The sequence below is a fragment of the Pezoporus flaviventris genome, unplaced genomic scaffold (genome assembly GCF_033815535.1).
Source record: "Pezoporus flaviventris isolate CSIRO_AGI_PZ_B2104156 unplaced genomic scaffold, CSIRO_AGI_Pfla_v1 ptg000100l, whole genome shotgun sequence".
Taxonomy (NCBI): Eukaryota; Metazoa; Chordata; class Aves; order Psittaciformes; family Psittacidae; genus Pezoporus; species Pezoporus flaviventris.
In genome coordinates this window covers 2,197,322-2,223,801 of record NW_026892648.1, presented here as the reverse complement: position 1 = coordinate 2,223,801, position 26,480 = coordinate 2,197,322, and the positions used below count along the sequence as shown (strand labels likewise).

Genomic DNA, 26,480 nt, shown 5'->3' with positions numbered 1-26,480 from the left:
CTGGGACTGTTGAGGCTGGAGAACAGGAGGCTCAGGGGTTAGGCAAGACACCTCTAGAGGTCCCTGCCAGCCTCAGCTGGCCCAGGAGTAGATCATGAGCACTTGTACAGTAGCCCTGGGGGATAAAGTTCAGCATCCCCTTGCAGGTTGCATATCAGCTCTGATTTGGTTTCACCAGCTCATGCGTTTCCTTTCCTCACTATTAAGGTTCCCTGAAAAAACAGAGTGTCCTGCCTTAGAGTCCAGAAATAGGAAATTACTTCTTGCTGTGTGTGTGTGATGTCCTTGGCTGGTGCACCACCTCTGTTCACCTTGAGAGAGGGAGTGCCTTTGCTGTCCCCACTCCTGCTCCTCTCCTTCCTTGTGCTTAAACCTGACTTGGATGGAAGGCAGTGGAATGGTGCATCCATGTGATCTGCTTCAGTGTCTCTGTGGCTGCTCATCCTGGATTGTGAGACACAGAGATGCAGGGCAGCAACGGGTCAGTTCAGGGGGAGCATTGCTGCACTGGTGGGCACTAGGGCTGTCCCCTGGGGTGGCAGCTCCTCTGGTAATGTTCACATGGGCTCTACTTTCTATGGTAGCTGATGCCTCTTATCTCCTTTGTTGCCTGTTTCTAGGGTGGATCTGGCCAACGCAACCAACCCAGCACCATGCAGCAAAAGTCTCAGGCTACCAAAACCGCCTATGGCACTTCTCCGTACTGGACAAACTAAATCCGACACTGGGGAGGAGGGAGAGAGTGGAAGGAGAGGAGGAGAAAAAGAAACAAAGAAAAATGAAAGAAAAGAGAAAAAAGTCAAAAAAACGAAGCCCATTCCTGGATTTATTGGGAGAAGTAACTGCTCAGCCAAACGTCTGTGTGGGGAGAACTGCAGCCATCCATCCATCCTCTGTGTGACTCACCTGCTTCCTCTTTGAGTTACTGTTGTATGTAATATATTTATGTATGTATTTGTAAATGTAATAGAGCCTAAATGTGGGTTTTCTGCATCTTGCAGCCATTTTTTTTTTCTTTGTAGGAAAAATAATTATCCATTTCCCATCTGTACCAGGCCATCCTTTCTTGTTCTTTCTTTAAGCTCTATGGATTTTATAACTCTGTCAATGACAAACTGTACCATTTTGGGTTTTTTTTGTTTCATTTTTGGTTTTTTTTTTTCTTTTTTTTGTGAGCTGGAGCCCATTTATTTAATGCAGTTCTAAATTCAGGCAAATAAGGAGGCCTGCTCCTTTCCACCCAAAGAAATCAAGATGTGCCCTGTTGCTTTGATTTCTCCCTTCAGCCCCCAGTATAGCTATCATTTAAACGGGGTGAGAGGGGTGGGGAAAAAGAACAGAAAAAACATGTTTTATGGGCCTTCCCCTTTCTTTTGTCTCCCGCCTCCCTCCTGCTGTGGAAGATGAAGCCCTGTGGGCAGTTTGGTCACTGTGGCCCTGAGCTGCAGCCTCACATTATTATTTTTATTTTTTTTTAACAATAAAAATAAAAGGGGTTTCCCTTTTTGGTTTGTTTTAGGGTTTGTTTGTTTGGTTGTTGTTTTTTTTTAATTCTGTTTCTCTAGCAAGAGACTGTGGATGGCTCAGTGCGTCCTGGAACCTCCTTTGCATCATTAGAGGCAAAAACTGGGTAGCGGTTTCTTAAAGTATAAGCTCTGTCTTGTACCTCTTTTTGCCCTGAGCCACCCTGCCCAGGAAAGCCAGAGCTACTGGATGAAAACTTCACCTATCCCTCCCACTTTTATAAAACAGAGACCCTTATGGAGGCAACTCCTAGTCCTTCTTGTCCTACACCAGTGCGGTGAATGTTTCATTTCTTTCTACCCCTTCCTCCACCTAATAAAGATCTGAGCATATCACTAGTGTTTGTCTGCATTTTCAAGGGTTCCAGGAGAAGCTTTGCTTTCACAGCCTGTCCCTTTACCCCCTGCTCCACCCAACAAAAGCTGAGCTGGGAGGGTGAGAGCAGCACATGGGGCTGCAGGGGAAGCTGAGTACCATGGCCAAGGTGAGTGTACCTCAGTGGGCCCTGGGCAGCACCCTGGCCCGTGTCATGCGCGTCCATCCCTGCCTATTGTGTCCTCTGGTCCTGTGCTCTGTACAAATCCCTACGGAACAGATGGCATGGGTAAAGCAGGAGTGTGGCTTCAGTGCTGCTGTGAGGTCCATGGCCTCCACCAGCATGGGCACAGAGGGGCAGCGCCTGGCCCAGCTCACCCTGAGCATCCTGGCCCCAGGCAGCAGAGGTAGGGTGTAGAGGTGAAGCTGTACATGTCCGTGCAGCAGGGAAGGGGCTTTTTTGCACTTCCCAGTTCTGTTTCAAGATCCAGAAGAAGACACAATAATGGAGCTGTTTCTACCATGAAAACCACGTTTTGTTCTTAACATACCATCTCTGAGGTCCTGTAGGAGCCCAAGTCAGTGTGTCACTTGGCCCTCTCCTTACCTGTGAGCAGCACACCATGAGCAGCACTGGGATTACTCTGCCCCAGCTCAAGTTTTTATACTGGTTGAACTTCAGCAGCTGCTGTGACCCCTTGGCCAACAGCTCTGGGGCCTGAATGTCAAGGAGGACACAACAGTTTCTGCAGGCTGGGGCCCTGCTGCCAGGTCTACGAAGGCTGACAGCAACAGCACCTCCTTCACTTGTGACAGCTGCTGCCTCATAGGAGATGCTCTGGAAAACATTCTCCATAGCCTGCAGCATGCACTTCGGTTGTTCATAGGTGTATGTCAGTGCTTGCCTGTGTGCCGGGTTCCACACAGTGGCTAAAGGCAATGCTCAGTGTTGGTGCTGGTGCACAGCAGCCCTCTGAGCCTTAGGGCTCAGAGCAGCTTCTGGCAGGGGCTGACTGCAGCCAGTGCTCCCCTGCCCTCCCCAGCTGCAGTGTCCATCCTTGGCCATGGCTGTGGGTACAGAAAGGGCAGCGCTTCCACTCCTCGTGGCCATGGGCTATGATGGCCTCCAGCTCCCTCTTCCCCAGCACAGGGCAGCAAAGGCACCTTCCCACCCACCCTGGGGTGCTCTGCACCCAGCCACAGGCAGGCTCCCCTCCTTTCCAAGCCAGACTAAACAGAATGTTTTCCTATTGGATTCCCATTTCCTATTGGATCTGCTGGGCAATTCTGCAGCACTTCCCTAGGCCCCTGTTCCTTCCCCTATGATCATAGAGCCAAGGTTGCTCATGGGCACTTGGCCATCAAATAAAAGGGCAGCTGGGGAGTGCAGGCTGGGCTGGAGAGCGTGTCCTGCCTCACGTCTGCTGAATGGAGCAGCCAGAACAAGCTGGTCACAATCCCTCTCAGTCCCATTGCCCAACATAGAGGCTCCTGCAATGCCATCACCAGTCCCCCAGCGTGGCTGTGAACCCAAAGCTCTCGGGCCACAGCCACATTTGACTCAGCAGGTGCTGTGCTGCACATGATGCCAAGCACAGCTCCCACACATGTGCCCTCCTAATTTTACTCATGCAGCAGCCTGGTACTGTGAAACAAACCTCTTCCCTATGGAGCTCACAGGAACCCAGGGAATTCCCTGTGGGGCTGGAGTGATGACCTTGATTCCTCTGCCAAGCTTCTGGATGAGGCCCCAGCCCTTTCCCCCAGCACCTCAGCCCCATAGCAGCAGGAGCTCTGCCCCACGGCCTGCACCCTTGCTGCAGGTACATGAGGCACTGAATCATGCCCATGCTGGTTTTAGGTTTCTCAGCAGCAAAGCCCAAGGCCTGTTGTGAAAGCCTTTCTCTAAATCAGTTCATCCTTTTAGTCTGGGGCTTAGGCAAGCATCTGTCAAACAGCAGCTTTATCTGCCTATCACCTTCCAGCTAATTATGTGCATGGCATTGATACTGAACCTGTGAACAGATGTTATCTAAGCCTTTTATGTAACCCACACAACCCAACCAGCTCGATTAACAGTGAAGGACCATGCCAGGGTCATTTTCATTTCACATTTTTATTAGTAGACAGATGTGCAGAAAAGACAAAATATAACTACTGAAGGGGAAGACAACACAAAAATGCATCAGTTAATTCTTTCTGGTAAATTATACTGAAGAGAAAAAGAAAAACAAAAAGGAAAAACATCTGGGCTTTCACCTAAGAAAACTACTTAGAAATCTAGTGTACCCTGCTGGTTTCAGAATGGTTGAAAACTGCATTTGAAGGGGCCTGTAGTTGCAAATGTAAACGCTAATATCAGCCAACACAGGAGAAAAGGGTCAAGATAAAAACTCCGGAATACACAGATCAGGTAAACATTTTTTCTGCAATCTCTTAAATAGTTAAAAAACAAACCAAAAACAAACCAAAAAAAAAAAAAAAACAAAAAACCACCCTCATACTTCAGTTTGTATCTTAAAAAGAAAGGAAACCAGCAAGTCAACAAGCAATGACACTGCACAGGACAGCAGGAAAGAGAAATCAGTCTGTTCAATGTAGGAGCGCTCAAAATAGTTTGCTTTTGAGTTTAAAAAAAGGTAGAGTCATGATAATGCATCTTACAACACCAAGCTTGAAAATACAAGTCACTGGAGAGTATACAGTGAAGACGGTCAAAAGTACAAGGGGAATCCTGAAAGATGCAGTATCCTCATTTCAAGCCATGAGCACAGCCACACTCTGCTCCTTCACCCTCCAAGCAGCACCCGAAACATGGAAGGTGGTGTCCCTATCCCCATGCAGCCCCAGGACTGGGGGTGCCCCACACCATCGCTGGTGCAGGGGAGCCCCTCTTCCAGCACCAGAAACACGAGGGGCTGAGCTTGCCCTTGCTGGAAGCGGGATGAGCTGGGGCAACACTTGCAGGATGCTGCAGGAGGGGTTTGGCTGCCTCCCCAGGTAACATGCAGGCAGAGGGTCACAGGAGCACTGGGGGACAAGGTGTCACCACAGGGGCTGTCCCTGCTGCAGCACATCCCAGCCAAGCAGTGTCCTGGATGCACATCTGCCCTGCTCACTTGCAGAGAGCCCACCAGCCTTCATCACCCCAAGGGCTGCCCTCCCCTGCTCTCCATCCAGGCGCTCGCTCCCATCCCGCTCCTCCTTGTCCCCCGGGACACAGCCACGGAGCTGGTGACAGAACAAAGGTTACTCCCAGCAAAGCACCCCGGTGACGTACCATTGAAAGCCCTGAGATACACCAAGGGGAGGCAGAAGCAAGTGCCCAAGCCTGCAGCTCTGTCAGGGTAAAGCCACCTCTGTACCTGTGTTGATGGAGGGTCTTGCACCTCAGCCCTGATGCTGGAGGTGCAGGCTCAGCACAGGAGGAGCATGCAAAGGGTGAACTGGGGCCACTGCACCACAGGCAAACACAAGCAGCACACTGCAAAGGGGTGAGGGTGCTGAGTGACTGGGGAAGAGGGTTCTGCAGACACGAGCAAGCCGGATCCCCCCCTAAGCTCTGCCAAGAGATCCCAAAAACATGCAGAAGGCTGAGCTTAGTGCACCGGCTGAAGCATGCTGCGAAAGAGCCTGTCTAACCCTGCCGCTGGCCTTCTCTTACAGCCTGAAAGCACCATGTACCCCTCTCCGGTGGGCTGCACACATGCACCCGTGCTCTCCCCCAGCAAGGCAGGGGAGAGCCCGGCACACATCCATCCCCTGTGCCCCATAGCTTCTGCAGGCACAGGGGCAGCCTGGCCACCCCAGGCAGGCACCAAAGGCAGCTCTTTATCTCCGCATTTACCAATGTGTGACCTACATAAACACCACAAACACTGGACACAGGCTGCAGGAAGCACGGGCTGCTAGCAAGCACTGCGGCAGGAGTCTTTCAGTATCCCCCCCCTGCCATAAAGTAGCTGAGGATGAAGGCTGACCTGCTGGGCAGTGTGATGTGTATCTGTTCTCCTCCCTTCACAGAGGCAGCTCCAGCAGGCCTCAGCAGCATAGCTAAACTGAGCTTTCCCAACCCCGACCTAGTCTGAAAAAGAATAAAACATAAAATAAATAGCAACCCAGGGCTCAGCTGTACAGACACGAAGTGTTAAAGTGTTTATTTTAGGGTTCGTTTCACAAGCCTTTTTCAGAGACAAAGCTGATCGTGCCCCCTGGGGCTCCAGGGACCAGCTATTTCCTATGTTGAGCAGGCTGGAAAAGGAATACTGTACCTTTCAGTGATATCCCATCAAGCTCGACACAGTAGCTTTACACTCTCCGCCCCACACCTTATAAAGGAAAAGCCACCACCACAAGGCTAAACGAATGTACACACACTATTATCGTAAATGGAGCAGCTAAACCTTGGCAATTTGCTTTATGTGGATCTTGTTTTGTTTTTAATTCCCCAGTAAATGCAGCACTTGAGCTCCCCCGGAAAAGAATGAAAAAACCAACCCAGCTTCCAGCGGGTTTATTCCAGCTTTAAATACATTAAACATCTCAATGCAAGGCTGCAACTCAAGAACCTAAAGGCGAGCAAACCTGTTTTTGCTGTGAGCTGTTTCGTAGAGAAGTGAAAGGGTTTTTTTTTTTTTTTTCTTTTTTTCAAAAAGAAATCGTAATACAGTGATAAGAGGGCTAAGAATGCAAGAATTCAGACATTCTGTGGAGGGTCTCTAAGAGGTCCATAAAAAAGGAGCAAACAGATCCATACAACGGGAGACAGCAGGAGACAAGAGTTTGTTTTTTTTTCTTTTGGCCCTCCCCCCCCACTTTTTTGCTGGACTGCTGCTATGTTACCGCTGCTCCCTTCTGGCCTGAGTCGGCAGGGCAGTACAGGGGCACCGGGGGAGCAGGTCACGACTCCTCATTGCCAGAATCATCATCATCGTAACAGTCGGCATCCTCCTCCTCCTCATCTTCGTCGTCAATGTCGTCATCGTACAAGTCGTCGTAAAGCAAATCCGAACTGTTGTCATTGGAAGGCACTTTAGTTTTGATGCAGTACTCTGCCAGCGTAGTGGGGACCTTCACACCATCCTTCTCTGCCTCAGCTTTGGTGGCCAAAACCTGTTTCCTGCAGCGAGAAGGACGCACAGAATGAGCAGGGCTGTGTGCCAGTGCGGCTCGGTCCCTGCCAGCCCCAGCCCTCCTGGCACCTCAGCATCAGCAGACCTGATCTTTGGCTGAAGCATCACAAACAGCACCAGGAACAGATTTAGTTCCTGCAGCCACGGGTTTGGGAGTGCTCCAGGGATGTCTGCAGCACACACGTGCCCAGCAACACACAAAATCAGTTATTCTACAGGACACCGCAGCAGAGACCTCTGCCAGAGCTCAGAGCAAATTGCATCACATCTGCTATGGAAGGGATGGTCAGGGATTTCCCATGATGATTTATTGACTCCACCACTGATGACTCTACCCCAGCATGCTCCAAACTGCAATCCCCACAGCCATCTCCCAGCAACAGCATCCACAGCACGTGGCTGCACCCTGAGCTGCTGCTGGGGCTGGCAGAAGACAAGTGTTCCCCTCTTGCCCTAGGAAAAGGCTCTGGCTTGGGCCACAGCACTTGGGCTATGGGGGACCATCAAGGTGAGGAGCAGGTAGCAGCCTGTGCCTTCACCCCATACAGTCTCCCACCCCCTGCTGATGGATTACATCCAGCTCTGCTGAAGCCAAGGGCACTGGAGGCAAAGATAACCTCCTAGTGAGGCTCTCAGCACACTGCCCTGCACAACTCCAGGCAGGGGTATACCCTGCTCATTCAGCTAGTGAAGTCAGAGCAGATGTGTTCTTGCCCCAGTCCCACTGCAGTATGGGCTGCCCATCTACTGCTCAGCAACCTGAATCAAGTTTACATGATTTCCTTACAGCACCTGATGAACCATGAACTTCTCAGCAAAGGACAGTCAAGACTGAGCAGTGCTTCCAGCTAATCAAACCCAGCTTTGCAAGCGCTTGCCAAATCCCACTGATACGCCTTCAAATGGGAGGGACAAGATTATGATTCATGAGGGGATTAAGCACACACTTAGTAGGATGCAGTCAGTTTGAATCACATCCCAAGCAATGCAGGCAGTGCTCAAAGGCAAGTAGGGACTTCAACTGGGATTTACAAGCAGCCAATAGGTTTTACAGAGCATCGTGCCAGATTAGCATGAAAAAAGAATTTAGACTGATCAGCCCAGTCCTTCTGCTCCAGAAGTTTACGCTGCTCCTGTGTGCTGGGAATCCTAGAGGGACCAGAAGCATGGACTTGGAATACAATGACAATTCATTTCCAAAGAAACAACCACAGCGAGAAGCTGGTTTCAGCAAATTCTGCAAGCAGCCTGGTTTACAGCATTCAAAACCAGAGGCTGGTGGCATCAAACAATGACAAAGCTTACCTTATGATTTCAGCGTACTCCTTGTCTTTTCCTTTACTGTCCCTCCATTTCCTGAACATGACTGATGCATCCACGTTGGCAGGAGAGAACGTATTGGGCTCATTAAGCAAAGAGATTACACTCAGTAAGATAGTCCTGAAAAAGGTAACCACAACAGCAGTCAGAGCTAACACATTCACTGGTTCTGGATGCTGACAACTTCTTTAGGTCAGGAACTCATTTTAAGTCTTATCTTAAGCTAAGGATAATTTAAGGATAATATCTGAAGTGAGAGTAGATACTCAGGAATTTCAGACCCTGGCTATTGGCATAGGAACAGTGACACAACACAAACTTCAAGGATCTTACAGCAGCCTTTCAGTACCTAAAGGGGGCCTACAAGAAACTTGGAGAGGGACTTTTTACACTGGCATGTAGTGACAGGACAAGGGGGAATGGCTTTAAACTGGCAGAGGGGAGACTGAGATTAGACATCAGGAAGAAGTTCTTCCCTGTGAGGGTGCTGAGGTGCTGGCACAGGGTGCCCAGAGAAGCTGTGGCTGCCCCATCCCTGGCAGTGCTCGAGGCCAGGTTGGACACAGGGGCTTGGCGCAACCTGCTCTAGTGGAAGGTGTCCCTGCTCATGGCAGGGGTTGGACCTGTCTGCGCTTCTGTGATTCTCTGATCTCATCTGACTACAAACCACCATGTCTGTGCCTGTGACAGGGAAGCAGGCAAAGTCAGGATCAGACCAGAGTTCAGCTTGTCCACACCACCATGGATGGCCAGCCCCTAAGGATGCTGTAACAGCACTTGAGCACAGCAAGGGGAAGACTGTGCAGTTGTTTTTCAATATCCAGGCAAGCTGCCCAGGGCCCAGCAGGATTCAGCTGCAGGTACTCAACAAAGCCAGAAGAAGGCATTCACACAACCCTTGGCAGGCAGACTGCCTCCCTCCATGTCTAGAGTAGCACAGAGCTGCTGACTGCCCTGCTGGTATTTACTGGGGCAAACACCACCTCCCTCACCCAGACCCTTCTCATGCATTTCCTACAGCCTTTTGCACTTCAGAGATTCAACCCTTTGCTGCTCACACATTGCCACAACCAGCACAAAACTCCGTGAGTCCCATCAGGTGGCTCTGCACACCCAGCTATCTGGCTGTAGCTACCACAACAGCTTCATCATGTCCGAAGTGGTTCTGCTGTCAACAGCTCTCAAATTAAATAGAACGGAAGAACAAGAGACAAGGAATAAGTCTTGAACTACAGTTCTGCTTTACAGAACTTGATTAAAAGAGACTAGAGGCTCTCCTGTACTTGCATGGATTTAGTGGCACATTCAGAGCAGCATGTGCTGAGCAGATCTACCAGATCATATATCCAGGAAATGCTTGGTCATTTGGATGCTGAGTTTCTTGAAAGGTTTTGAAACTAGACACTTGTGTCTGGCCAGGCTGTTCAGCACAGCTATCAGGAGAGTCTTAAACAATTTACTTTCCAAATAATATAATTCAGTAGGAAAAGAAAACAGCAGCTCTGGAAAAAAACTGGTCAGACTGGAACGATGGGCAGAATTGAAACCATCTTCTACTTTGCCTCAAATGTTCATTCAAAGTCCTTTGATTCTTAGCAAACAGGCTGTAAAGGCACCAAGTAAGCTCAAGCACCATTGTAGCAGATTTACTGTAAAGCAAGTGAAGTCTAGGGAAGACTAAGGGCAGGAATTCCTATCTGGATTTAGCATCTGTTCTACCACACCTTCCACCAACAAACTGAGGAGAAGCCAGTTTTCACTGCAGTGCCCCAGACTCCAAAGTCACTGCAACCCTAATTAAATACACCAAGGCAACTATTTATTATACACTGTATTCCTCATCCCTTACCAGCACATTAGATCAGCTTCATCACTGTGATACCTTAAGAGCTGAACATAGAGCTGCTATTGTGGGTAAAAGGTGAACAAGGTACAGTAATGGGAAGGGATCTTGTTAGGATCTGACAGGACCAAAACCACAAAAAAGTTCAGCTGAAAACATCCTCAGCATCAGGTGGACTGGATACAGGCTGACCCTCCGCAATACTGTCAGGAATCTCTCAGGTGAGGCTATTCTAGCATGTTATTTCATGAAAGCTGACTGCATGACAAGTGGGGATTTCAAGCCTGCCTCCTGCTTTCTTGCATCCCCCACCCCATTCTGGGGAACAGCAAGCTCTTTTAAGTGTTTACACAGCTGTTGTCCTCAGAGTGAGTCCCTCTACACCCCTTTGCTGGCTGCTGCCTCCAGATGGTAGAGGCTCAAGGAAACAGACCTGTTACATGTTTTTTTCCTCTCCATGTATCAACAAAAGGCTTAGACACAGATGAATTTTGTTGAAAACAGATACTGAATTTCATCAAAACCAGCACAGACTGGTCCTCCCAAGTACATCCCGTAACATATCTTGCTGGAAAAGGATGTTCTTTTGTTCCAGCTACTACCTACGTTGTAGCCTCTCAGAGCCACCTCTAGAGGTAGGTATAGATTTGTCCAGGCATGTTTTTTCTCTCCCGTATAAAGCAGTTTTGGCTTAGGCTGTACTGACAGTTGTGTCAGTGCACTGAGTTGGCTGCAGGAATCATCCATATCTCAGACAGCCAAAAAAAGGCAAAATGGGCATCCTCAGGAAACAAGGCAATAGTGAGACGGGACATCACCTATCCTGACAAGATACAGATGTACCAACATCCTGAAGAGTATGCTCAGTTCTGGCCTGTGCACCTCAAAGGCCAGAGGGAAGACAGAAGACATATGAGGAAGGGCAAATAAAAGGAACAGAGAGCCTCAACTCTAAATCCTGCCACCAATTCCTCAGCTTTACTGGCTTCAGGATGCAAGAAAAGCAGTATTCTCTGTCACAGGTCATGGCTGCATTCCTTTACATCTTGCCGGATGTTTGCCATATTTACTTACGCCTGTCTCATCTACCTCTGAGTGATGGGCAAAGTCCGTATCAACTGTGTTTAAAGAAATTAATGAGCATGCTTAACATCATAGAGGTGGAAGCAAAGGTGCTCTCAAAGCTGAAGGATGACGTTCCCCTGCCAGACACTTCAACCACAGTCATCTGCATTAAACGGTCAATACTCAGCAGGATTTACAACACTAAGCAGCTGAAGAGAAGCCCTCAGTGACACAGGCAGCTTGTTACAAGCATGTTCCCCTTCCACACATTCAGCCCTGCTGCCTCCTGTCTAACACTGGAGCTGTGCAAAGCCAGATGGGAGCCCAGCAGGATTTGTTGCTATCAGCACTCAGCCCGACAGGTGATGCTGGTAGCAGGGTAACAGTTAAGAACAAGGCTTATTTCCGCTAGTCATTCGATCTGAGAAATGTTTGCTCCCCAGATGTCACCCTTAAGCCCTACATGTTCCAATGAAGTAAGCACCAAAAGACTGCAACACGGTAATGGAGAGTAGAAGTCTGAACTAGCACTATAAGAAGTTGCATGTCAATCTTTCGGGTTGTATATAAAGAAATGTTCAAACTGTGTGTGCAATGTAAGTAATCAATGCCCAGAGCTGTCCCCTAACTATCAGTTGAGGCTTGCCACCTAGTCAGTTCTTTATGGCAGTGTCATAAAGACAATGAGAATTAAATTCAGCTGGTTTTCAAAGCATGGAGAAGTTAGCTTTGAATGTCTCTGGCACTTAGTGATCCTTCATTTCTTTTTGACAGGAAGAAAACTACCTGGCTAACTGTTCAAGATACCACACTGCAGGGCAGGAAACAAATACTGCAAGGCAAATTTACTCCTAGTAGGCAGATTTATGCACAAAGTTACTTCTACTGGGTCTCAATACTCTTTTCCACTACTGTTATCTTGGAGGAATTTGAAATCTGTAAGTGTAGGATAACATAGACTTGGAAAGGCTAGGATACTGGAGAACTGCTTGAAGAGCATGAAATCCTGTGAACAAGACAGAAGGCTCCACACTGTTAGCCCAGTATCAAGACACACTGCACTCCAGTACCTTCAGATAGCTTAGTAAGTCTGGTTCCCATTTGAATCAAGCCCTAAAATCCCCAAATTCTCTTCCGAACACATCCCAGTACAAGCCTTAGTCTTGGAGAGAGACGATAGGCCTTTGAGGTCACTGTTGTACATGCGATTCACAGTTACCTGACATTTTGGGTAGGGTTCCACCTCTCGGATGGCAGCTCTCCACTTTGTGGATCATCTACAGGTGGGTGAAGAATTGAAATACATACATCTCCATTCTGCAAAACAGAAACAGAAGTTGAGAACCACCTGGTTTGAGGCAGAGGTCCGATGACAACTCCACCACTCTGTGTTTTGAGCAGTTTAACTTTGTTGATAGGAACACCCCATGTACCAGTGAAAACGTGCAAGAACTGGAAATGGTTCTCAATTCTTCCTGGGTTTATTCTATCTATACACTCAAAAGTTTCCCTTGCTAAGCAGGGTTAGTCTGCAAATTGGTACAAAGCAATCTCAAGTCAAAAGGTTTAAAGAATGTAGCAGAGCAAGAAAAACAGTAATAAAATCACAAAAAACTAAATTGGTCTTAAGTGTCTGAGTGACAGACATTAACTTTAGTCACAGGAAACCCAAAGCAGGGTTAAAAAGTTTTCTTGCTCCCAGTGGTATCAAGTTAGCTACAGGAATTTTTTAATTGAAGGGTTTAGCACTCTCTATAGTAGCTCAGGTATCAAAACAATAGTCCTCCCAGGACACAATAAGGTTGAACAGACAGTGCAGGGCAGGCTTACACTGCTCCTCTAGGACACAGCTGCTTGAAATAGCAGGAGAAAAAAGCAGGAGATGCTCTCTGAAGGTTTCACTGAAAATGCCTTCCAGCATGTAAGAGGAAGAATATTCTGTCAGCATATGGAAGTCACACAGCCACATAATCCTCAATCTGTGTTTTACTCACCAGTGTCATAGACCAAATATAGATTTAAAGCTTCATAAGCTACCATTTATAAACACTTTAGGAAGCCTGTAAAACCAATTCTCCATAAGCAACATCACCCTGACACAATTACTTTATAGGAGTGCTATTGCAGTTTTCACCACAGCTGATACTCTCCACTAAAGTTGACTCCAGGGACTCATGAGATCCCAATGCCTTATGTGAGGATGGGGTGAACGTGCAGAAAGGGCCCAAGGGCAAATATTAGCACCTCTGGCTTCCTGGCTGGTGGGATGACTTAAAAGTTCCTAGAGGCAGCCCCACACCTTCAGGGGCACAGCCTCAGCAGAGGCAGCACTCATGCTGCCCCTGTCACCCTCATCCAAGGCACAGGTTGATGACAGAGGATCAGTTCTGTTCAAGATTGCAGGCAACAGGTCCCCATGCATCTAGTCTCAGCTACATCCTGACAACCCTCCAACACTACTCAACACTACACAGGAGCCAGAGCACAAATTAGTACTGCTCACAGGGATAGCATCAGTGCCTTTGAGCCTGAGCCAGTGATCACACCTACAGATAACAGCAGCTCCCATGAAGGGTCTCCCAAACATTTCAACTTGCCTTGAACAAACAGTGACATTTGTTTTATAGCCAAATGATATCCTTCTTCAGCGTTGGAGGCTTGTGATCAGTATCCAGATTTCAGTAGCTCACTAACCCTGCCGGGTATGCTAACCTAGCAAGCTCTGATCATTTTGAAGCAGGCTCTTGTCAGGAACACAATTACACACAGTAACATATTACCTGGAGCTGTTGAATAACCAAGCTTGCACTTATGTTGCTGGAACAGTTTGCCCTAACAAGGCAGTTTCCTTTTTGTGACTTCAGCGGGCTTGTGCAATCTAAAGATACTCTTTAATGTAATTTTAAGGTGAAGGTAACCTTACTAATGTCAAGAGTATGTTCACAGCCTATGCTGGTTTTACTGGTTTCCATGAATTTATGGAGTTTTTTCCTTTATCCATCTCCTGGCATAATACAGTGCTGGTGACCAGAACAAAACATCACAGCACTTGGGGAAGTTTCTCAAGCAATTAGGTCAGCAGCATGTGGACAAGCAACTATTTGGCAATATGGAAGCAGAAACAGAAGCAAGGATGCGAGAAGTTTCTCTCTTGCATCAACCAACATTACGTGTTTGGAAGTTCAAGCAGAACAGCACCATAATAGAGTCTGGAAGGGTAAAAGTGTCATGGGGCCCGATGAGATCAGCACAGAGTTTTAGGGATCAGTGTGGTCAATGCGGTTTTACCAGAATTCAGCTAGCTGACCTAATTAAACTGGAGATGGGGAAGACACTCAAGTTTCTTTCTCAAGTCTCACTGCTGAGAACTGGAACATCAGCCCCAACCTCTCCATCTAGTCCCACCAGCAGGTTCTGTCAACTGCCACTTTCTTTAATCTTCCCTACACTGAAAAGGATTTTCCCCCCCTCCTGAAAAACCCTCAAACCTCAAGCCCTTTGCTGATTTAGTCTCTGTTTCATTTGGAGTTATCCCAGTGCTTCATCTTTGTTGCTCAAATGTTGTTTCCAAAACAGTCTGCAAGCTGCTTCAGATTCCCTCAGCTCAAAGAAACACTGCCATGAATACAAAGTACAAAGACAAGAGCTGGAGTATTTGAAGAGTAACCCCAAAATACACCCAGCAAGTTTTGGGTGAGTTTCTCCTCCTACCTTCAGTTGTTTCTAGAGCCGATTTTTTATCTTTCCCACCAGAACTGGAAGAGGTCCTTTCCAAGACTCATTTTTTACATACCAGTTTGGTAACCATTTCCCACTCACCTCCTGCATGAGAATTTCTGGGTTCACAATCAACATCCACAGGATGGATCTGCAGGTCTCAAAGTTATCTTTATTTAAATATCAACTCTCATGTAACTGAAATAGAGCCTTAAAGAGAAACACCATCCACACTTGGCTACATGCCGAGTCCAAAACTGAAGTCAGGAGACTGCCAGATGACTCACTTAAGAACCCATAAAATTACCAGTGCTGATGACATGGCACTTCAGCTGGGGCTGCCTCCTGCATGTATGAGAACGGCTCCATCCCCACTTCCAAGAACAGCATTCCTTACAACATTTAGATTTAACTGCCCAGCCACAAGGCTGACATAACATCAGCTTTAGTTGACGTTAACCACTTCAGTTATGGCTAGAGACATTTAGTACCTTCAATACTTCCAAAAGCTTAAGGAAGTAAGAAAGCCTTCTCACATGCCTGAGAAAAAGTTGCTTAAAAACCACCTTACCTCATAAATGTTGGGGTGCCACATTTTGGTCAGGAATCTGAAGGTAGGTGGTGAGTATGGATAGTCAATTGGAAATTTAATGTGAGCCTGAAAAAAGCAAAATATTCTAGTTAAGAAACAGAACAAGTAAATAAATAAATAAATAAATAAAGATAAACAAGCAACAATTACAGTGAAAACTTGGAAAAATCCAAACTTCAGTTAAGGCCATTAAATTGCTCACTTTATGAACAGTGTTCATATGACCCCACAGTATAACTACATTTATTTCTTACTATCAAAACACTAACTGAACATGAAAAACCTAAATGGACTGACCTGGGCTGGTTAATGCTCAGAAAACAAGCCAAAGAACACCTACCACATCCTAATTCAAGAGGATCTGTTCAACAATTGTTGTTAAACAGGGTTAAATGGATTTGAAAAGCTGCTGCTCAAGATACTACTGCTGTCTTTATGGGTTCAGAAGCAGGCTAAAAGTGCCTGCCAAGGTGAACAGACCTGTTTTATATTTGCCACTGCAAAGGGGTGTTTGTTTGTTTTTTTTTTGCCTTTCTTGTGTGAAAGTTAAGCTGGTCCATCTACCCACGGTCCCAATACTACATTTTATGCCACCACAAGCATTTCCAAAGTCTGAATACCACCTCTGTTTAATAAATCACAGCTACCAAACTGATGAACCAAACATTGATGAGCAAACATCACCTTCCAGTGGTTAGCAGCCAGCTGTAGGGCAAGACAAAGTTAGCTGTGGGAAGACTGCAGAGATACCAGCACTGGGTATTAACTTCTCTGTGCCATTCTGCCATTCACAGTAGCCAGAAAAGCCAGACAGCAGAAAAAAGGGTCTGAATCTGGACTAAGGGGCACTTGCATGCTGCTTGTTGCACTGTGGAGCACAAACCCTTCCCTTGGCATTGCTCAGCCTTCCAAGAAAATCCCACTACCGGTCTAGTGTAGGATCTCCAGAGAGGCATCTCCTGGCCCCTGCACCACAGCCAGGCTCACACATGACTGAGAATAAGAGATCCCAAAAGCAAGGTGCATGTGATGAGAGGAGAATCCCAGGCCAACCTCTTCCACTTAAACATCCAACCATGCCACCTGGACCAGGGGTGCACCACCCCTGTTCAACAGCCATGGGAAGTTTTATTCCCAGAAACAGGCAACCAAAGAAAGAGGATTACTGGAGCCACCTGGCTACAGTTTCACTTGTAGATCAGTATATGCCTCTGCATGCAAACCAAGTTCTATGGAGCCAGATGGCCAGGTAGCCAAGAAAAGAAAGGTCTTCTGCTCATCTTTATGAAACAAATTCAGCAGCTCATGTGGCTTTACTTTCTGTACATGCCTGCTCATGATACTGACTATATGTGGGTATGTAACAGCACCACTGAGTCTTCACCCTGCAGTCATTTGTCATGGCATACTCAAAAGCACAAGATTTATGATCTGCTTAAACAATCCTAGCCCACAGCCTAAGTAAGGTCAGTTACATGAATGGCAGTCCTCCCAGAAGAGGAAGAGAATGTCTCTTGTTACCACACTGCCTCAGAAGAGAGCAGTTGCTGCAACAAGGACATGCCTGGCTCTACAACATGCTACCCTGCACAGGGAGCAGAACAGAAGTTTACCAAAGGTAGAGTAGACTCACTCCAGCTCAAGCAGTTGCATCATGCAGACTCCTACTGATCCCTGGGATTTTCCCAAGAAAACCCATTCTTGTGCTTACATGCAGTTTTATGAGATCTAAGACATAAAACAGCCCAAGGACTGAGATTAAAAATGCAAGAGACAACAAAACTCAGGCTGAGATAGCTACATGATGACTTCTTGGCAGAACCTTTCTGTCTTCTACACAGGTATAGTTTCTAGGTGATCAAAAAAGCATACTGACAGTAGTGTACCAGCATTGTCATGTTTGTATCCCACATGAGGCCAAGGAGCTGAGGGTACAGACCTCATTCCTCTCAGTAAAAACCCCCTGCTCTCAAGCTCTCTAACCCTGAGAGTTTCACCTCAGTAAGACCACTGCAAAAGCTGAGCCCGGAGCACCAGTTACGGTCTCTGTGTGATGCAGACTCATGCAGAAGCTGTACATTCCAGAAGACAGTTTCAAACTTCCAAATCCTGTTTTGCAGCTACAACTGTTCAATGGAAAAGGGCTATCTGCCTGCAATAACAATCATTACAGAATTAAATGAAGCTGACGTGAAGGATGCCTCTTGATCTTTGGGGACAGAAAGTGCAACTGTAGAGAAATTAAATCTTTTCTTCTTACGTGGAAGCAGCCAAGAGCCAAGTCTGCCTGTAACCTCTTGCGTATTTAGAGAAATCAGTCACATTGCTTGTCAATAAGCCATTTCCTACTAGCCTGAGTTTAGTATATTGAGATGCTGTACTGGAGTGTAAAGCAAGAGCAGCTTCTCCACAAACCCGATTTCAGAGCCAAAAGCCACCAAAGTAGGGTGGGCAGGGATTTTCTCCAAACAGAAACCCAAACATACATCACTTTCAAGTCCCTACACTGAGACCATCCAGAATTTGGAAAATGAAACCAAACACTTTTTCAGGGCATAACAAACAGGTCCTATAGAATTACTTTGCATCTCTTCTGTAAGAGAAATCATGGGAAATTATGTAAACCCACTCTACTCTCACTGAATGCTATTTGAGTTTCTGAGTGGGTTAAGCAAGCCAAGAATTTCCAAGACAAGCTGCAAGACTACTTGAAAGAAGCCTCAACAGCCATGACTCCAGGTCATTTTTTTTCCACTAAAAGCCCAATTCTAAACATGTTAAGAGACAAAAAGACCGAATTAGGCAATAAACTTATTTTTAAACAGAGCTCACAGGAAGGTTTCCTCCCCACAGTTTCACTGATGTAAGGCATATCAGCCATCTGAGCTTATTTCTGGTAAGTTCAGCCAGGCTGCTAGGTTCCAAACAGTGGCAGAGTTTTAGGGCAGCTTGTTAGCTCAGTTACAGCCAAACTAATTTAGTAGGACTAATGATGCAGCTCAACTCCCGACCTACAAGTACACAACCATTACAGCATTCACCATGTGATTGACAACTCTAGCTGAGCTTAAACTGAACAGAAATAACCCTATTTCTGTGTGCTGATTTTTGCTGCCGGCTCACCATGGCTCTTTGACACCACCAAACACAGTCAACAGCCAAGAAGGTGGTGACCACAATCATCAACCCATTTCCCCCATCATCCATTTATGAACTAGGCAGACTAATAGTCCATAAAAGAATAAACTCCTTTGATGTTACACTGAATAGAGTAGCCTGGCAGAATTTTCAGCCCTTACAGGCGTTTACACTACTGCACGAGAACTTCAACCTCTAAGCTATGCCACGACACATATTTTAAGAGTACTGCAACCAGCATGATCACTTTGTTTCCTATTTTATTGCCTTGCTTCATGCATCCTCATTAGTGACTACACTTCAGGTTTTTCTTTTATTTAGATATGATAATGCCATGGTGAAATTTATGTATACTAGATAAAGTTTTACTAGGTACTACATTATTTGACTGAAAATACAAACCTAATGTTTATACCAGCCACTGACTTAATTCCCAATTCAGTTTCTGTGAATAATTACTACAGTGACATTATTTATGGAGATCATGCCTATGCATTAACCCTACACTTACACTTGGGTCCTGCACTTGGGTCACAGCAACCCCATGAAAAGCTCCAGGCTTGGGGAAGAGTGGCTGGAAAGCTGCTCACAGAAAAAGACCTACAGGTGATGACTGATGGAGCTGAACATGAGCAGCTTGTGCCCAGGCAGCCAAGAAGCCAACAGCATCCTGGTCTGTACCAGCAATAGTGTGGCAGCAGGGCCAGGACAGTGATCATCCCCCTGCACTGGGCACTGGTGAGGCTGCACCTCGAGTCCTGTGTTCAGTTCTGGGCTCCTCACTACAAGAGAGACATTGAGGTGCTGGAATGGGGCCGGAGAAGGGAAAAGGAGCTGGTGAAGGGTCTGGAGCATAAGTGTGATGGGGAATGGCTGAAGGACCTGGGGGTGTTTAGTATGGAGAAGAGAAGGCTCAGAGGGACTTTATCACTCTCTACAACTGCCTGAAAGGAGGTTATAATGAGGTGGGGGGCAGTCTCTTCTCCAAATAAAAAGTGGCAGGACAAAGGAAATAGCCTCAGGTTGTGCACAGGAGGTTTAGATTGGATATCTGGGAAAATTTCTTCACTGAAAGGCTACTTAGGCCATGAAACAGGCTGCCCAGGGCAGTGGTCGAGTCACCATCCCTTGGGGTATTTAAAAGACATGCAGATGTGGCACTTGGGGATATGGTTTAAATGGTGGGCTTGGCAGTGCTGGGGTAATGGTTGGACTTTATGATCTTAAAGATCTTTTCCAACCTAGCTGATTCCATGACTAATATTATATTAATATCATCTCACTCTCAGTGGGGAGCACTAATGCAGGCAGGACTCCCACCTAGCTTCAGCTGTCTAGAAACTTGGTATTTATTCTAGCCTAGCTCCATACAACACCTCTGTAGTCTGACACTGATTTCTTCTATTTCTCTCAAGATGACAAATCCTGTATTTTTAGGCAGCAAGGTTAAAAATGGTGAATCCATCCTATCTGCACACTGCAGAAAGGCCATGGGGTTAGACCACACGTTTCCTGGAAAGCCACCAGCGTCACAACTGACCTGATTTGGGGAGCACCATCTGCTTTTACTGTAGCAAACAGAAAATGCAGCTGCTTGGCGTTTCTGGAAGTGCCAGTTAAAGGTAATTTTTATTTTAAAACATCACCAGCTTAATGTAAGCCCTATGAAAAGGCAGCATCAGTGAAATTAAGCACCCTTTGCAAGCCTATCTGAGATCAGATCCGAAGGGAACATTTGCATTTTTAAACTATTTTGTGTTTTTTCTGGTAATTACGTGCTACAGCCAGCCCACAGACAAGCTCCTACTGATTCCACGTGCAGGTACCACCAAGATCTTCTACAGATCACCCACCCTGCCACAGTGAGAGTCACAGCATTTGCAGACAGCACAAGGCCTCCTCGTTTTTCTTTGTAACAGGCATAACCAGGCTCCTTGCTGTGCACATCATCCCTTCCTGTAACTGCATGCCTAATGAATGCCTCCTGCCAGCATGCTGCTAACGACACCATACATTTAACATGCAAGAAAGCCAACAACAGGAACTACAGACCACTACTGGGTTAAGTGTTAATATCTAATCCCACAAAATGCCCTTTATGGCTTCTAGCGCATCAAGCATTTATACAATTCATCTAATGGATTCTCCTCTTCTACTTTAAGCCTGGATTAGTGCACAAGTATTAATACTATGTCCCGGAAAACATGTTCAGTAGAGATCAGCTGTAAGTACCAGCAGCCTGTTTCTCACATCAGTGATGTTTAAAGCACCTCAGTTATCATTCAGCTTCAGAACCTGTAAAGCAGCATTAAAGCTAGCCACATCGTGTTGTCAACTATTTGACAAGGTAGAAATAAATGTACGACCAACATTTCTATTTCAGCTCCAGATATTATGACTTAAGACATCAATAATTTCTTGTGGCAGAGCTGGGCACTATCCTGGTATTTTAGGCCCAGTTCTGGCTTGATTTCCCAACAGCAACATATCAATGTGTATTAACATCTGTTGTGCTTTTAGAGAACTAGGACCACATCATTGATCCAAGTCAGAAACTGAGTGACCAGGTCAATTAAGTCTTGCAAGTCCTGAAAAATCCCCTTCCTGATGCAACAACTATATGAACACTAACAGCAGCAAACCCCCTACATTCTGTATTACCTCCACTGTTTCATAGGGAATATCAATCACAAAGACCAGAATATGAGGAGTGAACTAGATCTCACATAAAGGAGAAGTGGCTCTATTTTCTTGCTTGTTTAGAAGCTTCAAGTCTGTAGGGCAAAGCGAGGTTAACTTACACAATCAGAGACTGGTTTGACAGGCAGGAGCCCATTCTTGTTTCACAGTAAAATGTATCTTGTATACAATTCCTAATTTAGTTATATGGGTTATTACTAAAAGCAGTCATTTCCAATGGAAGACTGCTCTAGTTTTGGTAAAAGGAAACCTAGTTCATATTTCTTTTAACAGTAAATTGTTATTGATGATTTATCCATCCATGCCATGTTCATAAAGCTGGGACTGTCATTAAATCACCCAACCCAGACCAAAACAGAGAGCCTGCAATATGATGGCAGAAGTTACAATTATACCTTTAAAGAAAGGGCTTTCACCCACATATTAAGTCATTTGCTCCTCAGATCTGAAATCAGGACTAACAACATGACTTCAGACATGAAGCCATAATTGAGCTGAATGGTACAGGGGGAATTCACTAGAGCCCGTTAAGCTGGTTTATATCCAAGCTCCTGTGATCTTGTACATTCACACGCCTGCTGCCTAGACCATCTCTCAAGGGATTCAAATAAATAAAACTGCTCTGAACAATGACATTAGAACAAGCAGTGCCTGGAAACCAAACCATCTTCTAAAATTACTCAAAAGAAACAAAAGGATTTTTTTGTGTGTTTAATATTGTCTCCCCTTGATAACAGGGATACCTTGACAACAGGCTCAGTCTGGAGGTTCTCGCCTTTATGACAATAACTGCTCATGGCAGCTGCTACTCATCTGCAGACTGAGTTACCCTGCACAAGTCAGCTATGTTTAGGATCTCAAGCAGTTCAGCAGCTAGAGAAACTATTTCATCTTTGCAGTGGGTTTTACTGCAGGACAGTCCACGTTATAGCCCAGCTAATTTTGCTGTTCAGTCTAAACCATGCAACAACCACTTTGGTCTGGCTAGCAACACTTTATTATCCTGATTCAGCTTCAAACCAGGCAGCTCTCGCACTGAGAGCCTGCTGGGGTCAGGCTGGAAGCTAAATAAGAAGTTTCCCTTGGCCAGCAGACTCCTAAAGCTGTTCCCCTCCCTGGTTGCACCACTGAGTGCAGGCCACACGCCCATCTCTCACAAGTCAGCACTGCAGTGCCCATGGTTTGATAGAGAGGTTTCTTCTGCTCAGCTCTATGGCTCAGGCTGATAGTGGCAAAGCAAGAGCATTTACAGACTAGGCAAGACTTCTGCACTCCTAAAACCCCTAAGACTCAACTGTTATTTCGGTAATTTTTTTTTCCCCAAACTGCAGGTCAGTGTCTTTGGAGCTCAGGCGATGGAACAGATTACAGGAGCACTCAACCTACATTAGGCTAACAACCACCAGGCCCACTTCTATTACTTTTATTGTCAGTTTGACTTTAAACAATGATACAGAAAACACCATCATTGCAACAACTGCAGATGTAGCATCCAGTAAGATATTATGGGTTTGGAAACAGCTATTGAAGTATTTCTTCTACAACCTGTTTTCACTCAGAATTTGCATTTGTCTGCCACCTCATCACAGAAAAGGCAACTACCAGCATCTATGTAAGACCTAACAGCAAGCAGAACTACTTGGTCCTCTTCTGCAAGGCAAGCTGCCAGCCCAACAGCCTTACTGAGCTTTGACCACAGGATACAAGCACTAAAGTAATTTCAGATTCCTATGTGAGAAAGCTGACATCATCCTTAAGTTTCTGTATTTTCCCAGGAATTCCCAAGCGGAACTATTAGTCGATTCTGCCCCCAGTTCAGCCTTGACTCCAGGACAAGTCTGATTTTAACAGAAAAAAAGAAAGACTGAATATATTAAAAGACTGTAACAGGCCAGATGTGATGAGATTTCTGACATCAATGAAGGTCTTGTGTTAAGACTGTGCTCTTGGGTCTGACACTGGTTGCAAGCAGACTGTATGTGAGTTGTACGGCTTGAAATGAGGCTTGCTGGGTTTGTGTTATGCAGAGAAGCTAGTCTGTGTGACTATCTTCCGGGCAGAAACAGATGACTCAGATCTTATTTATATCTGTTCAAACACACTCACTTCCCCATTTGGACAAAATAGGAAGAATGACTCCAAATGTGTGAAACTTAAGTCTCCCTATAATGTGTAATACTTACTGAAGGAGTCAAAGACACTTGGAGATACTGCACCCAAAGTTTACTCCAATCATACCATACATCTCTTGTGAAGTCTCTGCATTAGAGGAGAAGCTGGCACTTGAAATATCCCTACTACAGGTATAGCTGAGCATGGTGGTACCTGAACCAGGAAAGCTCTAACACAAGTAGAGCTGTTCTAGAAACAGTTTGTGTCCGCTTCAGAAAAAGTGATTTTCCAACTCTTTCTACTGATAAAAATAATATGCTGGAGCAGTCGCACGAATATTTAAGGCTGCTTATTCAAAGTATTCTGCTACATTACTGGCATCTCTGGCAGTACATATGGAAGTCCTCCAGTTAAGCGTGTACAGAGTTGACACTCTGGGCATCTGCCTCCACTTGCCAGGCTTCAGAGTCCAGAAGATTGTCTCTTTTGTTCAGAATTAGCCGACAGCATCGTCAGCATCCTGCTCAATCTCATATTTTGAGCTTTCACAACTTAAGTAATTAATTTTATTGAAGCAGATTTACACACATGCATGTCTGTGTAATGGCTGACCACAAAACAGTATGACGTACTTCAGACTTATCCTGGCAATTTTTCTAGAATGGTTAGGGTTGGAAAGGACCTTAAAGATTATCTAGTAAACCTACAGTTTAGTCAGTTCAAATTCAAGTACACATGACCAAAGCATATCCCAGTTTTGCTGCATTTTGCCTCAGGGTTGATGGAGTTTCTACGAACTCACCTATTCATTCCTCCATTTGCATACTTACCAAAACACAGCAGATTGCTTTATCGTTCAGTGAAGCAAGCCATATAATTTGCATCTGCTGACTGAAGAGATGCCCAAGCTAGATCAATGTGAACACCCTTTCCTTCAGCCTGTTTTAAGTATTTTTAGACACTTCTTTAAACAAGCACCATTCATGAGTCAGTGAATCGTCTTGACTCTCTTCATATGCAAGCAAGGCTGGATGCAAGAGGAAAGCTCTCTTCAAGGGACAGCTTGTCACATGTTCTTCTAAAAACACAGGGCAGGTCTTCATGCAGTCACCTCTTTCATAAGCAGCAAGGAGAAAGGAATATTTATAGCACTGTAAGTGTAAACCATAGCACTGTGCTGCAGTGTTACACAACTTTGCCTTTCTCAGCATGGCAGGCAGTTCTGACAAGACCTCTCAAGCTGGCATACCAGCATTTATTTAAACAAGGGATATAGGTTTCTAGAAGCTGAATGACAGCACCTAGGAATCTTCTCTACGCTGGCTGCCACAGAGAAGCCTCCTAAGCACTTATGCAGCCATGCTAGTTATTTTTCAGCTTCTGCATCACTGACCGTAAACCTTCCTGTCTGGAGCTGGTCACAGTCAGTAAACCTAGGCAGACACAGGTAACACTTGCCCAACAATAGTAAGTAAGTCTGCTGAGCTGTACCACTTGCCACCAAAGAGCTAATTACAGCAGCACCATCTCCCAGAGTGGAGGCACGATCAGCATTGTATTGGTCTAAATTATAATCCTATACTAATACAACAATATTACGCATAGCCCCTGTGTATAACCCACCTGCAAAGTATCTATAATCCTGTACAAGCCTGTATGCAAACTGCTTGCCTGCCCAGTATCCTCCAGTTCACTGCAGGGACCAGCACTGTGTCACAGAAGCTATTCACTAATGAGCAGCCTACGTTTAGACACACAAAAGCGTATTTTCACACTACTGCATAATGATGTGCCTGTCAGCTCCATTATCATCGGCTGCTTCAAGATCAAGTTTAAAGCTAAAATAAGTGCATTAGCTGACACATACCCATCCTCGCTCCTAAGGCTATTGTTGCTACAGTAATGGGTTTTGGGTGGTTTTTGCTAGTGAGGAGCCAAATTCAAGAGGTGTTCAACATACTGTCATTGTCTACCTCTTTTCCTTCCTGTCTTGTGTTTTGGCTGATTTGGAGCTCAGAGCATCAAAATCAGTGTAGCTTTACTCATAAGCAGCAATGATTTGGTTGCCAGTAAACTTCATTGCGAGGGATGTAAATTTAAGACAGACGAATCCTAGCTCAGATCTCACATTTAGTTTTTCAAAACAAGACAACACCCCTCCCCATCTCCCCCCAAGTTCCACAACATTACTGAAGTGCTAAAGTCTCAGTTTGAGCTTTGGCTTACCAAGGAAAGGGAACCCAGTTCAAATGATATGTTTAATTCATTAAATGACTTTGAAACACAGACACCCACCTTAAATCAAAAATCAAAACACAGAGGCAGATCACTGAGGCCTGCAGAGTGTTGAGCTGCTACTTCTCACAGTACAAAGTACTCTTGCCTGGGCTGGGGAGGGTGTGAAAGCAGCAGCCACCATCCCAAATGTGCCACAGCATCAGCTCCTGCAAATATTATGTGTAACAGCTGCACAACACCAGGCAGAAAAACAGCTCTTACACTAAACTTCTGCTTTAAAAAAAAAACAGCAGATCAGATGCACTGCTGCTGTAGTCACAAGGACAAGATACTCAACTGCTGTGGCCTTCAGTGATTCTGAAGTACTACTGTTGTTTGTATCACATCTTGAGTTCCCTTGTGTGAGGTACCACTTACGCTCCCAATATGGCCTTAATGAAACAGCTACAGAAGAGCATGTCACTTCACACACAGTCCCCCATCTCCTGCAGATAATCAGGAAGGCACCTCCCCGCTATGGTAACTTAAAACTAGCTAGACATGGCTAGACAAGATCTACAGAATCATTGCTCTTGGTAGTCATTAATATACAGATGCTTAAAAAAAGCATCTTTCAGGCCAGATGGATATATGAGAGAAAGTACAACACTGATGGGAAAGCTAGCATTGATATTTCTACCAACTAGTTCCAGCTAGTTGCCATGTCAATGACTAATATGACATCCAGATAAAGCCAGAATCCTCCGTTTGCCAAAATATCTCCTGAAAAAGCCACCAAAGGGTG

General features: G+C 45.7%; 2 protein-coding genes across 14 annotated transcripts in view; one reads left to right on the top strand and one right to left on the bottom strand.

Annotated features, from left to right (window-relative positions):
• The window catches only part of UBAP2 (ubiquitin associated protein 2), a 121,705-nt gene extending 120,892 nt beyond the window's left edge, over positions 1–813 (top strand). For all 13 annotated transcript variants that reach the window (XM_061477199.1, XM_061477201.1, XM_061477200.1 and 10 more), the window contains one exon: positions 621–813. In XM_061477199.1, coding sequence (XP_061333183.1) covers positions 621–716 — 96 coding nt within the window. In that variant the 3' untranslated portion in view covers positions 717–813. The remainder of the gene's footprint in view (positions 1–620) is intronic.
• Positions 814–3,939: 3,126 nt separating this feature from the next.
• Positions 3,940–26,480, bottom strand: part of UBE2R2 (ubiquitin conjugating enzyme E2 R2) — a 51,544-nt gene continuing 29,003 nt past the window's right edge. The window contains exons 2-5 of the mRNA XM_061477242.1: positions 15,488–15,574; positions 12,419–12,516; positions 8,277–8,411; positions 3,940–6,958 (exon numbers count right to left, since the gene is read on the bottom strand). Of these exons, the coding sequence (XP_061333226.1) occupies positions 6,739–6,958; positions 8,277–8,411; positions 12,419–12,516; positions 15,488–15,574 (540 nt within the window). The 3' untranslated portion in view covers positions 3,940–6,738. The remainder of the gene's footprint in view (positions 6,959–8,276; positions 8,412–12,418; positions 12,517–15,487; positions 15,575–26,480) is intronic.